A 14,867-nucleotide genomic window follows, 5' to 3' on the forward strand; every position below is an offset into this window, starting at 1 on the left:
GTTGTTCTTGACAATGTTGACATTGCAACGACAATTACTTAACTCCGTATATATAGTGATGATTATGCAAGATCTGCTGATCCAACTATGGAGTTACTCAGATCTTGTCTAACCATGGCAGGTTATAACTCAAATACTACTGGAAACCTAGAAACGTGGCAGGGGATGCGCAGACGTTTGCTGTAGTTGCCATCAACGGCAATTTCAACTGGATTTCTACAGTGTGGAGTTATACAGTGTGGATTTCAGCTTCAAGGGCACTTAACGCAATTCCTCTCAATCACATATTTGGGTTCTCTAGAGATGTTTGCAAGGTTATTGTTGGAGCTAAACACGCCGTCACCTTATTCGGTAAGAACAGTTCCAACATGCAATTAGGCCTACAGGAAGTAGCCTTGGTAAATTTACATTGAAAACATTAACATCGTGTATTCCTATGTTAACCACATCATCTTCTACAAAATCGTGTTTTTTTTAATGCAATCTGTAACCGCTTCGCCGCAATTACTTCGAGCACATACCATAGATGCACACCCACCGGGAAATATTGTGGGACTATTTGGACTGTAAATAAATATCCAACATGGCCTTACCGAACCAAAATATGTGATATTGCCCTTCAAACTATAATGAGAGATAATAACCAAGTGCATAGCAACATATTTGACCATTTAGGAGCGACTGAAATTCCTATACGGTTAAACGGTAATCAAGAATCATCTGAAAAATGTTTGCACAAATCAAACCGCACGTGCATATCACAATCATTGGTGACAAATGGCCCAGCGTCGAAACATTAATACTGGCTTGCAAATTTCCCAATACAATTTTGTACATTATGCACAAATCTTTTACTTTTCATTAGGACATCTGGTGTTGTTCAGGCTATCAACGTATGCACGTGTAGGTGACAATGGTTGTGTTTGTCGTTGTTATTCCGTGATTCTTTCTGAAAGACTTAGTTGGAGGGCGCAGGCAGTCGAATGAGTCTTTGATGCATCTGTGGGAAATTTATAGTCTTTTTTCAAATTGAACCTATTACGTTTTCAAATAATACTGCCCTATCAGAAAGTGAAGGTCAACCCTAGTGAAAACAAGCTCGCGAAAGAAAAAATAAAAACATTCCTATGGTCAAACTGAAACTTTCTCCAACAAAATTAACTGAATTGTCTCAATATGGTTGACCCAAACACAAATAAATCAGCCTAAAGCCGTGAAATGTAATAATACCTCAGTGACATTAAAAGTGTCAAAATCAATGTTGATTCATTTGCAAAAGTCCGGTCGAAATTTTCCATTGTTTGCAATTATTCCTGTGTTGTAGAAGCAGGTCGGTAGTAGCATACGAATAAGAAAATCGTAAATACCTTCAACTACCAGGAACAAGTCGCTGAACACAATCAGATAAAGGTCCGCGATTACACAAAAGGGCACGCGTCCACTAACCAGTCTTGATTTACTCGCGATGGTAAAATCGGTCAAGCATTTCCGATTGTTTTTATGCGAATTGAACTTGCATCGATAGTGCCAAGCGCCAATGAAATTGGTATTATTAACCTGGAATCAACAGTAAGTCATGACACTCATTGGGTTACATATTTGGTGACATCTAATCATTTATTGAACAGTGACTCACATGGACTTGCACCATCAATTAAAGATGTTAATTATTTAACCAGGGAGTGAACAAAGTCATCTACAATTTTTTTATTCGACTATACCATATGTGATCCGCTTGTTTTTTAAATGTTGTATGGACCGGAGCGTTTACCAAAACCGAAAACACTGATTTTACAATAAAGTACGTTTGGTTTTATATAAAATGTCTATTAATATTTACGGACGATGGGCAGCTAAACACAGCGCCCAAGTCGGCCTGAACAGGTTGACACCAAAGAAAATTTGACTTAGTTTACACGTCGTGCAGTTGTCTGTTTTGACCATGGTGAGCTAGTGATTTTCCAAGATCAAACTGGTAAATTACAAACATCACTGATTGACCTTCAAGATGGAGTTGTCAGGTTAAGAGGAGCTAGTTCAAAAAATCTGGCTGAAATTACTGAAAACAGTGGAATCAGAGACTTCGGTATATCGGTTGCGTTTATCAAAGTCTATATTGATATTGCTAATGGTTCGATGATACAATACATTGATCAGCAAATCGTAGGTGTGTCCTAACCACCACATGTAGGAAGTTCATTGGCACCATACCTAATACTGACCAATGAACAAGTGATAATAGAATAACAAATAGTCGAATTGTTTTGGATAATGTAAATGGCGTTGATAAATCTAAATCTCACATCTTAACATCATGTGTCTGGGCTATATTTATATAACGTATACGGTTATCATAGTAGACTGGGTCAACTAACATCATTTATAAATATACAATCTGGCCCACGAGTAGTACACACCGGTGTTCCAAAATCTGTCATACATACGACTTCAAGATCATTGGTAGCTAAAGATGAAATTCGTTTGAAGCATTGCAAATCTATCCATACTGCTACACAAACGTCTTGACGTTTCTGTTTAAGACTAGATTTCGGAATGCATATAAGTAATCAATTCTGATCGTGGTGATGAGGTTGGGGAATTCGACAACGAAGTCATAAAAAGTGAATGATTGCAGATGCTAACATTGATGGTGACTTTCTACTTGTCGACGAATATTTGTGTCAGAGGGGTGTTAAAAATCCTCGTATATATTGAAATATTATTTGGTTAAATATCAAATAGAAATTGATAACTAAGACCACCCAAATATACCAATACCAACTAGAGGTAAGTTTGGTGTTTTAGCCTCACAATACGTGAAAACGCTTAGTCGCTGACTGTACCACTAGGCGCAAAAACACTCAGAGATTATTTATACAACGATGAAGTGGAATTCACCGCTCAGTGCACCATTGTAACATTTTCCAACGAGCATGTTACACCATTATTGACTCAAATGAGAAAAGAACGGTCTCGACGGTTATTTAATAAGAACGCACTTATCTGTTAAACTGTTATTAGGAGAAAAAGAATATGATGTTTTTAACACACGGGTACAACTAGTATATTTTTAAAAAATCGAAATGAGAGGTCACAAGAACGTACATTGGTTGAAAAATTAAATATTCTTCACAGAGATTTATTTTATGATTGTATGATAATTGTGACAGCAAGAAAAAGAAAGGTACTTGGTTAGAAGCGTGTGCGTGTTGCACCTGGTCGTGACAAGTCCGTGCAGTATTCATCTAAGAAAACGAGTTCATATTTTCTCCTACAAATGCAGTATCCTTTTTATTATATACCCATTTTCTTATTCTACGTAAGGCTTAATTATTTTTAAAAAGTACGCAATAGGAAAAAAAGTAGTTGAACTTATGCTGTATTAAGAAATAACTACATAACCGTAGATTCATCAGAATACAATAACAATATTAATGCACACATAACACCACCCAGTGACCTTTGAACTCCTTCGCGCGCTCGACAATATGTTCAACAAGAATTGTCGGTTTGATCTACTTAAAATTGAAATCTAAAGTCATGTTGTAATTGAATCAACTGGGATTTTGTTCCTATAATGATCCAACTCAATTCCGCTTTCCTGGTTATGATGGACTGGAGATTTGGGCCAATTCAGTGCAGGGCGGAGAAAGGATTTCAGCTTGAAATGTACTCGAAATTCCAGTACGGTTTTGGTGTGTATCAGGCTTTGCAGGACATGTCATTCGGATTAGCAGAACTAACTAAGATGGTACATTTTGAGGAAATACAAGATGCGTAAATGTAAGAATATTTATTACCATTTTATTACCAGCTAAAGAAAATATGTTTTGCCCTGTCAGTTGCATCTCGCTGTTGTAGGGTCCCCAGCTATAATTTATATCATACAGGTGTGTCTTCTGTCGCTAGCCTAACATTGTATCAAACTAGTTACACGTGGAGAATTGAAATACAGCTGTTGTGTGACAGTCCATTTAGCCAGCGAAAATAGTACTTTTCCGTCGTCTTGGCTTATTGGCTCTGAGGCTCTTAGTTTCCTACCAAAACTTTCAGTTTCATTATTTCTTTCGTATCTAGTAGTTTTACAGACTTGTAAAATGGTACGTCTCTAATAGATATGTGATAGTCCACTGGCCTCAATGTGTTTATCTGTACTATGTTTTTATAGACCCTAGAGAGCACAGTCCTAGTTTGAACCATTATATTGCCAAAAGAATCGAATATTATCATAAATAACAGCTTCAATGATCAGAACGGTATTTCAATTACTGCGTCTATCCTGTTTGTTGTTGACATTGCGAATATCACGTTCATTCCTTTGCTTGTTTGAAAGTTTCGTTTCTGACAATGAACTCGTCCACATCGTTAATTTTATCATCTATATTTTGAAATGGAGGAAACAGTTTGCTTAGTTCATTCACAAACAAATATAATCAACCAAAACGTAAAGCCTCTACTGCATGAGTGTACGTGGTTTCTTTACAAAGTCTGTTCTAATATAATATACTACTTTTAGGCAAACGTTTCGTGCACATGCGTGCAATATCAGGGTGTTCAGTATCGTAGAGTACTGCATGATTTTGACAATGTAAAGATAACGGAGACTAAAAGGAGCATATAAAAAAAGTCAAATTATTACCTTACAAACAAAACAAAAAAATATATCAATGACAAAAGAATTAAATAATCGTACTAACCATAATAGTGTTCTAACGGCGATTTTGTGGTTACTGATCCAGGTTAACATAATTTTCGTGGTTATGATTCTCATAGTATCGTCTAGGCATTCGGCAACAAAGATATTATCAACCGCCTAATAAATTAATAACAACGATAAAATAAAGTGCATCCCAAATAACACTGAAAAGTATATGTCACTTGCAATCGGAATTGAGATTAATTGATAGTTTGCAGTTTATGGCTGCATTGTTACATGAGCTTGTAAAAGGCTGCGGTTGTTGTTGTTGTTCTAGGGTTTAACGCCATTTTTCAGCACAATATAGGCTATACATGGCGGCCAGTATAACTGGTGGAGGAAGAACCCAGGAAAACCCAGTGAAGAACCACCGACCCACGAGAAGCTACTGGCAGGCTTTCCCACGCACCTACGCTGGCCGAGCCTTGGACTCGAACCCACGCAGACAGAGGTGAGATGGCAGTGATCCGGAATGGTGAGCGCTTTAGACCACTCGGCCACTCGGAGCCCCAAAGGCTGCTGTAAGTTTGATAAATTGACTCAACATTTCGGTGACAAGTCAAGCTTGTTGATACAAAAAGGTATCTTTCCATACGAATATCATGATAATTGGGATAGATTTGATGAAACGTGTTTACCTGACAAAGATAAGTTTTGTTCTCGGTTAAATCTTGAGAGTGTCAGCGATGATAATTATGCGTACGCTAAATCGAGATGGGACTTAAACGACGGTAAAATCATATCATAGGTGAGTAGCATGACTTTCATCTAATCACAGATGTGTTGTTGCTAGCAGATATATTTAGAAAATTTCAGAAATGTCAGTGCTGATAACTTCAGACTCGACCCAGCTTGGTACTATTCTGCACCGGGACTAAGCTGGGATGCATTACTGAAACATAGCAAAATAAAATTGGAGTTTGAACAGACCTAGATATGTTTTGTTTCACCGAGCGTGGCATCAAAGGCGGAATAAGTGTCATAACAAAAAATATGCCAAGGCCAATAATTAGTATTTGCGAGATTATGATAATACAGCGCCATGAAGGTTTATAATCTATCTTGATAGCAACAATCTGTATGGGTATGGCATATTCGAGTCTATACCGGTTTGTGGTTTCAGATGGATCAGTGAAAAACAATTTTTTTTTCTTCTTCATGAAACTGATAAAATCATAACAGACGATATTAGTTTTTTGTGTTCAAATTGATCTTGACTATCCTGTTGAGTTTCATGATAAACATAATGATTATCCATTTTGTCCAGAATCAATGCTAATCTACTACAGTCTATTATCAGAAAAATAAAAAAACATTATTCGCATTTGTAATTCTATTACAAACAAATCTGTTGTTCGAAAACTAGTTTCTAATCTGCTTAACACGCAAAGATACGTTTTGCATTAATAAAATCCGAAACAGATGCTTTATCATCGTTTGATACTAAGAAAAGTTCACCGATTTCTAAAATTTAATCAGTCATGTTGGATGAAAGACTATGTTATGTATATTTGATTTAATTTAATTTTTGTTTCGCATGTTTTAATTTTTTTTATTCCGTTACATGCTATCATAATGTAACTTTATTTACTGGATTTGACATTGCATAGAAATTCAGTACAGTTCTGTTTGACCTGACTGTTATTGATAAACACGTACTAATAGAAACACTATCTAGTTTCTTACCTTGATTCAGAACCAGTGATAATTTTGGTAAACAATTTAAAAAAAAAAATTAAATTCTTTCTCAGAGTAAGAATTATTAAGTTAAGTCAAGACCATACCTGGACGATTTGATAATTATCATGTAACAATCTTCCATTCCTTCTGGAAAGATGAGCTCTTGAACCCCATCCGGCAATCTATTTTGCATTGCAGTTTGTCTAATAACTGATGTTATGATAAAGGATAGTCAGTCGGGCTCCAAACATATGTGTGACCAGTCTGAGTTGAAAATTTATTTTATTGAATTTCAAGTGATTCTTTTACCTGGAAATATATAACTGCTCCTACAAAATTCTTGGATAAAACCATTTATTTGAAGTTATACTGAATTCAAAACTGGAATAATATTTTCTGTGCTTCAACGAAAAACTTGACACAACAACACTTTGCAGGTTACAACAGACGTCATCGTTTTCCAATTTGGATTTCATCGGGATTCGAACTCAGTTTCATTCAGGACATTTTATTACTAGGATTTCTATTTTTTAATTCTTGGTTTATTTTTGGATTTGATTCGTAAAACCGTACGTTCTTTTTTCTCATTTTCCATTTGATATTCAAGGGAAATAAAGTATTTGTTAAATTTTACAAAAGCTTGTTGTGTTCACCCTTTTCTGCTACTTTTTGTAAGAGCCTAGACTCGTAACAGAAAATTGGGGTGCTCGTCCTTGGGATACAGAAAACTTTGCATTTTTTTTTTTAAAATTGTATTTTCCTAGTTTTTGAAATTGTTAAAATCCCATGTTTTGTTTCACATTTTAGAAATTTTAGTAAACTCAACAAGCTTTTTTATAATATCATCAAAAGTGGGGATCTTTCTTTCAAATCCTACTCAGGAACAGTTAAACCTTTTGAAAAAGATGAATTGCTTCAACTTGCCAGAAAATATGATCTTTCTGAGGCAAAAGCTTCTTTAACAAAACAAAAAATACAAATATTTTGGTCCAGTATTTGGTGGAAAATGTGTTTTGGATAAAAGTGTTTTGATTTCGATCAGCAAATCTATATCAGACTCTGACATAAAAATAAAGGAATTAAAATTAAAATACAACATGGAATTAGAGTTAGCAAAGTTGGAACTTCAGAAAGTTAAAGAAGAAAATCAGATGCAAATGCAATTACAAGCACAGAAAGAGGAGAAAGATACAGACAAATGCAGTTACAGAAAGAATACTTGCAGTTACAGAAAGAAGAGAAATAATTGCAGTTGCAGTTGGAGAAAGAGGAGAGAGACAGACAGATGCAAATGCAAAGAGAGAAGAAAGAGAGGGAACATGAATTTAGAATAAAAGAAATAGAGCTGCCAAGTGAAATGCACGTTCCCACTTCACATACAAATCATACAAATTCAAGTTTTTATGTTACTAAGAATATTTGGTTAGTGCCCCCTCTTAGAAAAAAGAAGTAGACAAATATTTTCCTCAGGTTGAAATAATTGGTGAAAATTTGAAATGTCCAAGGTAGCATTGGACTCTATTATCAAAACGTGTTTTTACTGGTAAAGCTAGTGTTATTTACAATTTGCTGTCACTACAGCAAACTGTTGACTATGATCTGATTAAGGAATGCATCTTAAAGGGTAACGAGTTAGTCCCTGAGGCTTATCGACAAAAATTCATCTGATGATTTTGTTGTTATGAAAATATTTAATGAAACTGTAATAGTCGTTCATAAAAGAAAGACAAACTTGAAGTTGAACAAGCCAGTTTGTATCGGTATGGCAGTACTTCGGATATCAGAAGAAATTAATGTACTGGTTCCACTGCGATTTTATCAAGGTTATGTGGCCTGATGCAGAATTGTTATTTACAGACACTAACTCGCTAATGTAGAATCTGATGATATTTATCAAGAGTTTTACGATAGCCGAGATTTATTTGATCTTTCAGACTAGCCCCCTCCCCCCCCAAAAAAAGCGGAATTCACTGTGACAATAAAAAAAGAAAGTTAAAGGAAAGTTTAAGGATGAAACAAATATTGTTCATATCGTCGAGTTTATCGGATTGCGATGTTAGATGTATTATGCAAAACTGTGAGATAATAAAGTTAAAAAACGAACAAAAGGCATCAAAAGAAATGTGGTCTGTAAGGTGATAGGATTCGACAAATATAAGGCTGCGCTAGACGGGTTTTCTGGTTATGTTGAGATGATGGCAATAAGTTAAAATCGTCATAAATTTAGACTGATGTTATCATAAAATCTGGTCCGATGATAAGCGATATTGTTCTCATGCATCAATACGTTTGCGGTAGCATATAAAATGTCTGATGTTGACTTTAGCAAGGTGGATTGATTTAGACTGGTTATTACAGTAAATTTTGTGTGAATGTCAAAAACAGGAATAGTAAAATTTTAGTTATCTATCTCGAAAATCTCGGTGGTGGGTATAAATGGCATTGTTTCTGAGCCAACCATATTTTTGTTTGACGACTTTGATGATGTCCATGAGAGGTCCTCGAGCTAGATAATCGATAATGAAATCGACGCTGTTGTCTCAACAAAGTTGTTTTCGTATTTGTTTAGACTAATGGGGTGGGGTGGGGGGTAACAATCATGCTGTCGTCCAAGTTCAAAAGTATGGTTTGGCTAAGACATCCCCTTTATATCCACTACTGTCTATTATACGAAATCCGAAGTCTTCGTTGTTACTTCATGAAGAAATTACAGGCATGAAAGCTAAAAACCGGGAAGCATTGTAACTTTTACGATGGATTCTTAAGCGTTGATACACAAGATATCCAATTCTTACCATAACAATACGCATATTTTTAACACTATGTGTCAGCATAGCTAGCTGCGAGAAGAGCTTTTCAAAACTCAAAGCAATTCATATATAGTTAAGATCAAGAATGAGCGAGGCACGGCTGACCAACTTTGCAATGCGGTTCATTGAAAGGGAGACGGCTGAAACAATTAACTTTGATGACGTCATTCGTTACTTTGCAGCCGTAAAGTGCGCGAAATTACACTGTAACATATTAACCTGAACGATGCAAAGTTATAAAAAAATTAGGTAATTTTTTATCATTAGATATAGATTTGAAATCTGAAATAGAAAATGTCTAATTATATTCTTTGAATTAAAAAAATATACAAAGGAGTCAGTCCATTTTTTCTGCGTATAACGCCCTCCTCCTAGTAGAAAAAACAAGCTGGCTGACTCTCTCTTTTTGGAGCAGTTTTCGAATCTCCTGGACTATGGAAATTCGATAGGTGGCAACCTGATTATTCTTGGAGATTTCAACTTTCACTTTGACTGTCCCGGAAACTCAAATACCAATCAAAACTCATAGATTCCATTAATGTTTTCAACCTCAAACAGTCAGTTAACCAACCCACCCATAAAAATGGTCACATTTTAGACTGGATTCTTCATAGACCTGATGATAACATTCTACAGTCTTCCCTGCTATCCCATGACCTTGCATCAGATCACCTCTGCATTATATGCCATCTTGACGTATCAGTCCCTAACCCTCCACCTTTATCTGCTACTAAGAGAAACCTCCGTATGATTAATAGAACCAAACTAATGCACGACATCCAAGCTAACCTAACAACTTGCTTACCTCCTACTGCAGAACAACTCGATAACTGTCTGCGTTCATTGCTTGACAAACATGCCCCATCTACCAAGTGCAGAGTATCAATTCAAAAGTGTTCTCCATGGTATAGCAGTGTTAGGGACCAACTTCGCACTGCTAAAAGAGACCGCCGTAAAGCTGAGAGACTCTGGCTTTCCACCAGACTCACTATTCATAAGTAAATCTATGAAGTCACTGAGAAGAATGTCACAGATATAGTCCATACAGCGAAATCAGCCCACTACACTACTAAGATCATGGAAAGTTCCAGCTGCAAAGAGCTCTTCGAGATTACTAACAAGCTAATGTGAAGGAACAAATAAACACCACTTCCAACTATCTTCTCTCCAGTCGTCCTTCCGGACATGTTTGCAAATTTTTTCCAAGACAAAGTACAAACCATTAGAGATAAGCTTGATACCACAATTTCGTCGTCACCATACAGTTGGGATACAGAATTTGAGAGGCAACCATTAGCAGAATTTGAATCTGTCTATATGGATTTTGTACGTACAATCGTGATGAAGAGTGCACCAAAGTTATGTGAACTTGATCCAATTCCAACATCACTGCTGTTTGAGTGCTTAGATCCAGTATAGCCTTAGCTAACTGATGTTATTAATACCTCTCTCTCATCCGGGGAATTCCCATCATTTTTCAAAACTACCATTGTAAAGCCTCTGCTGAAGAAACCAAAACTAGACCATAACGATTTAAAGAAGCACCGCCCAGTTTCTAATCTCCCATTCATATAAAGAATCTTAGAAAAGGTTGTTCTATCCCAGCTTGTATCTCATCTAAATTCAAACAGTCTTTTTAGCAATGTACAATCTACATATCGCCCTTGCCACAGTACTGAAACTACTCTTCTAAAAGTAGTTAATGACATTCTCTCTGCGTTGGATAGCGGAAAGAGTACATTCCTCACCCTCCTTGATTTGTCTGCAGCGTTTGACACAATAGACCATGATATATTACTTCACTGTCTCCAGCATGTATTTGGCATTCATGATACAGCCTTACTGTGGTTCAAGTCCGACTTGGTCAACAGGACACAAATTGTATCTGCAAATGAAATACACTGCAGCCCAGTTGATCTATGTTGTGGTGTTCCACAGGGGTCTGTTCTTGGACCTGTTCTCTTCATTCTGTACACTCAGCCGCTCTCAAGTGTCATAGATCATCATCCAGTGTCTCACCAATTGTACTCAGAACAAGCATCCATATTTACAAGAATATCACATAGATTTGGCAGCAAATATTTAAGCTTTTCCACAAATTAAAGATATGTTGATTTAGGCTGACTTTACTTACTCTGATGTCTTTTTTAAAATTAGTTCAAGTTCTCACACAAGCAAATGTGCATATTTTCAAGTTCTGTTTACCTACATTTCAGTTGGTTAGAATGTGATGGAAGCAGGAAATGCTGAAATTGGTTAAAAGAATTGAAATTTCTTGAACAAGATGAAGCTATCTAAACACTTTCTTCACTATTAGTATATTTTTATTCTCTTCGTCAACTTAATCCGATTTTTAGCATTCACTGCTTCCATCTGATTCAAGATCAGCTGAATGGAAAATGAAAATGCATCCATTTGCTACTGTCAGATTTTGATTCCATCTGGATAAAGACAGAAAAGTAAGTATAACCAATTAGATATAAGTTTGTGGAAGAGTGCTGATATGGGCTGCTAACTGTGCAAAATATTCCTAAAAATATAACCTCTTGTTTTCCTGTCAGTTGACTTGGGAACATGCTACCAAGGCTGTTATTTAAATACAAAAATATCATATGATACGTCTTATGTTGTAGGACTAGTGGCTGACCCAGATTAATGTACCATGTGGAACAGCTCTGTATTATTGTGGTGTTTGCCTAACACCCAAATATACAAATCTAGTCACCCAGCTAAAGTTGATGCTACCATCCAAGGTGTAGAGAGGTGCATTTCTGATGTGAAATCATGGATGACATGTAACAAGCTGCAGATGAATGATGATAAAACTGAGGCCATTCTGATCACAACACAAAGACTTTCTCATTCACATCCTTTACCTCAAACAATAAATATCAGCAACGCCAACATTAAATTCACACAATCAGTACGAAACCTAGATGTTACTCTGGACAGTACTCTCACATTGTACCAATATATCATGAACATATGCAAGGCTGCATATCTTGAGCTGAGACGCATCAGCTCAATTCGCAAATATCTTTCAGTTGATGCCACTAAAACAATTGTATGTTCATTAGTAGTACTTTCAAGACTGGATTATTGTAACTCAATTCTGTCTGGTTCATCTCAATATCTACTCCAGAAACCTCAAAAAGTTCAAATTTCAGCTGCTTGGATCATATTTAGAGTACCACGATCAGAGCACACCTCCCTTCTGCTCTATACCGTACAATGGCTATCAATTCGATCCAGAATCAAACACAAAATTTGTTCTCTGTGCTACGTTTCACTGTCGGACTCTAGTCCAACATACCCATCCGATATCACTCATGTACACACCAGCAAGATACTTATGCTCCTCTTCTGACAATCGTATACTCATTATTCCCACTATGAAAACAGCGTCATATGGACAGCGTTCTTTTGCATATCAAGGCCCAGCAACGTGGAATGAATTGCCCACTGAACTTAGACACAAAGACACAGTGATCACATTCAAGAGGGTTCTCAAAACTCACTTATTTCGACTGCAAGAACAAACTTAAAGACCTAATAATGTTTCCTACCTTAAATATTCTCAGCATGGTGTTTTTTTTTTGTGTTTTCTAATGTCATGGTGTTTGATTTTGTAATCTTATCATTTTATGTTTTTTTTTTATCTTATAGGTGTTGTGTAATGTTGTAAAGCGCTTAGAGCTTCTAAAGATTAGGCTCCATACAAAGTCCTCATTATTATTATTATAGTGACACTGTGGCATACATGATTACAGTATTGTTAACACATCTTTCTTTGTTTAATGATTGTGTTTTTCAACAAATTATAAGGATAAAGGTAAATAAAATAAGCGGCAAATCTCGTACCTCCACCTCGTGCGTCTTTTTTCTTGCGCCTACGGCACTGGAGTCGTATCCCTTCTTTCAATACATACGGTAAACAAATATTTTAGAAATTTACACAGGCCTTTTCATGGTCAATACAAAAGAGATTGTAGAAGTAACAATTAAAGGTGAGGAAAATTCATCTTCAATATGTCACTATATTTAAATATTTAAGGAAAAGAACAATCAACACATAAGCAAAGCATATGTTTATAATTCTTATATTTTTATTTATATAAATTTTGTGCCAACAGTAAATATTTTCCAGTAATATATGTATCTGACGTCTCTGCACCATCTTTGCCTTGTATTTTTAAGTCTTTACGAGTTTTAATCCTTCTCTCAAAACTTAATGTCATTAAATATTTTATGAATTTACAAGAGAGAGAGAAGCAACATTTAAAGGTGAAGAAAATTAAATTTTCATGTGGCAAAATGAAACTTACAAAATAAAATTCTTGCAAAAACAATGCATTCTAACAAAATGTATAGTTCAGTACAGTTTGTATTGTTCGTTCCACATAGGATTGCAAATTTGTCTTATCTGTAACCATATATAGGTAAGTTTTTAGGTCAGCGTAAATAAACGTAATAGTAACACGTTACGTGTTTGCTCGTCTTGGCGCGCTTTTCTTTTACAATACTTACTAGGCCTATATGTACATAAACAAACGTATACTTACGCTGAACGTTCTGCGTCAGTATTAGTGAAATAAAATAGTCTACAAACGATGATGAAATATTCCTGTTTTGTGAAATGTCTTGTTGCGCGTCTTTGCGGAATTTAGTAGGACCGCTATGGCGCGATGGAAAGGAAGCTTCGATCAAGACTTAAAGAAACTTATCAAGCTTATAACAGAATTCGAGGTTTTTGTTCTTTCTTTTTTTATATATACAAATATGATGAATTTACAGCGAGTATTATTTGTAATCAGTGTACCACTTTAAGTTGCTTACAAAGTTGAAACTTTGCCAATGGCATTATGTATCTGATGGTGCAATGGACAGTATTTATACACAAATTTAATGCCGCATTCACCGACAGATATATATATATATATATATATATATATATATATATATATATATATATATATCATACAAAATTAAATACACAAGTGAGGTCAAAAAGGTCCATATTTTTGGATAGTTATATTAAACAAAACAAGAAAAGTCAACGGCAGTTCATAGCAAAAGAAGTGTATGTACCCCAACCTCAAATGTATGCCAGCATTTTTAAATTTTTCACGTACCAAGGTAAATTTTGGCACCATGTGATGCTCACAGTGCACCTTTTCCTAGGGATAAGTCAGCAGAACATCTTGTACTAAACGGGTTGAATCAAATGAAAATAGCTGCCTTCCAAACCGTTTTGGGAATATTTTTGCCCTGAACCCACATGTTTACCTGGAGGGTGGGGCGGGGGATAGCTTTTCTTCCTAGCCGACTATTGGTATTTATTTCACTGTTTTCATGCTGTAAAAGTAACTATAGGAGGTGTACATGCCTCACATCAATTTCAAGAACAACACAAGCCCAAAACACCTAGTTCACAAATATATTCATATCTTTCAACAGTAACAGCTGAAAAGGTCACACCATTACATTAAGTTAAGAAATTTGACAGGGGCTAATTTAAGAAACTATCTCCTGCCTCTTTACTTAAGAATTAAAAAAGAGACACCTATTTTTGAAAGGTATAGCCTGAAACACTGTATTTTCACTGTACTTAATATTATTATCAATAATATTAAAACCATTTTGCTATTGCTGCCTGGTTACAGTTTGTAAAGTTTCTATGG

General features: G+C 35.7%; 1 protein-coding gene across 2 annotated transcripts in view; it reads left to right on the forward strand.

The window, feature by feature from the left end:
- The first annotated feature begins 13,838 nt into the window (after positions 1-13,838).
- Positions 13,839-14,867, forward strand: part of LOC149784325 (gamma-tubulin complex component 5-like) — a 238,976-nt gene continuing 237,947 nt past the window's right edge. For both annotated transcript variants that reach the window (XM_089932364.1, XM_089932365.1), the window contains exon 1: positions 13,839-13,932. In XM_089932364.1, coding sequence (XP_089788490.1) covers positions 13,864-13,932 — 69 coding nt within the window. In that variant the 5' untranslated portion in view covers positions 13,839-13,863. The remainder of the gene's footprint in view (positions 13,933-14,867) is intronic.

The sequence above is a fragment of the Sinohyriopsis cumingii genome, chromosome 14 (assembly GCF_028554795.1).
Source record: "Sinohyriopsis cumingii isolate HCF-2022 chromosome 14, ASM2855479v2, whole genome shotgun sequence".
Taxonomy (NCBI): Eukaryota; Metazoa; Mollusca; class Bivalvia; order Unionida; family Unionidae; genus Sinohyriopsis; species Sinohyriopsis cumingii.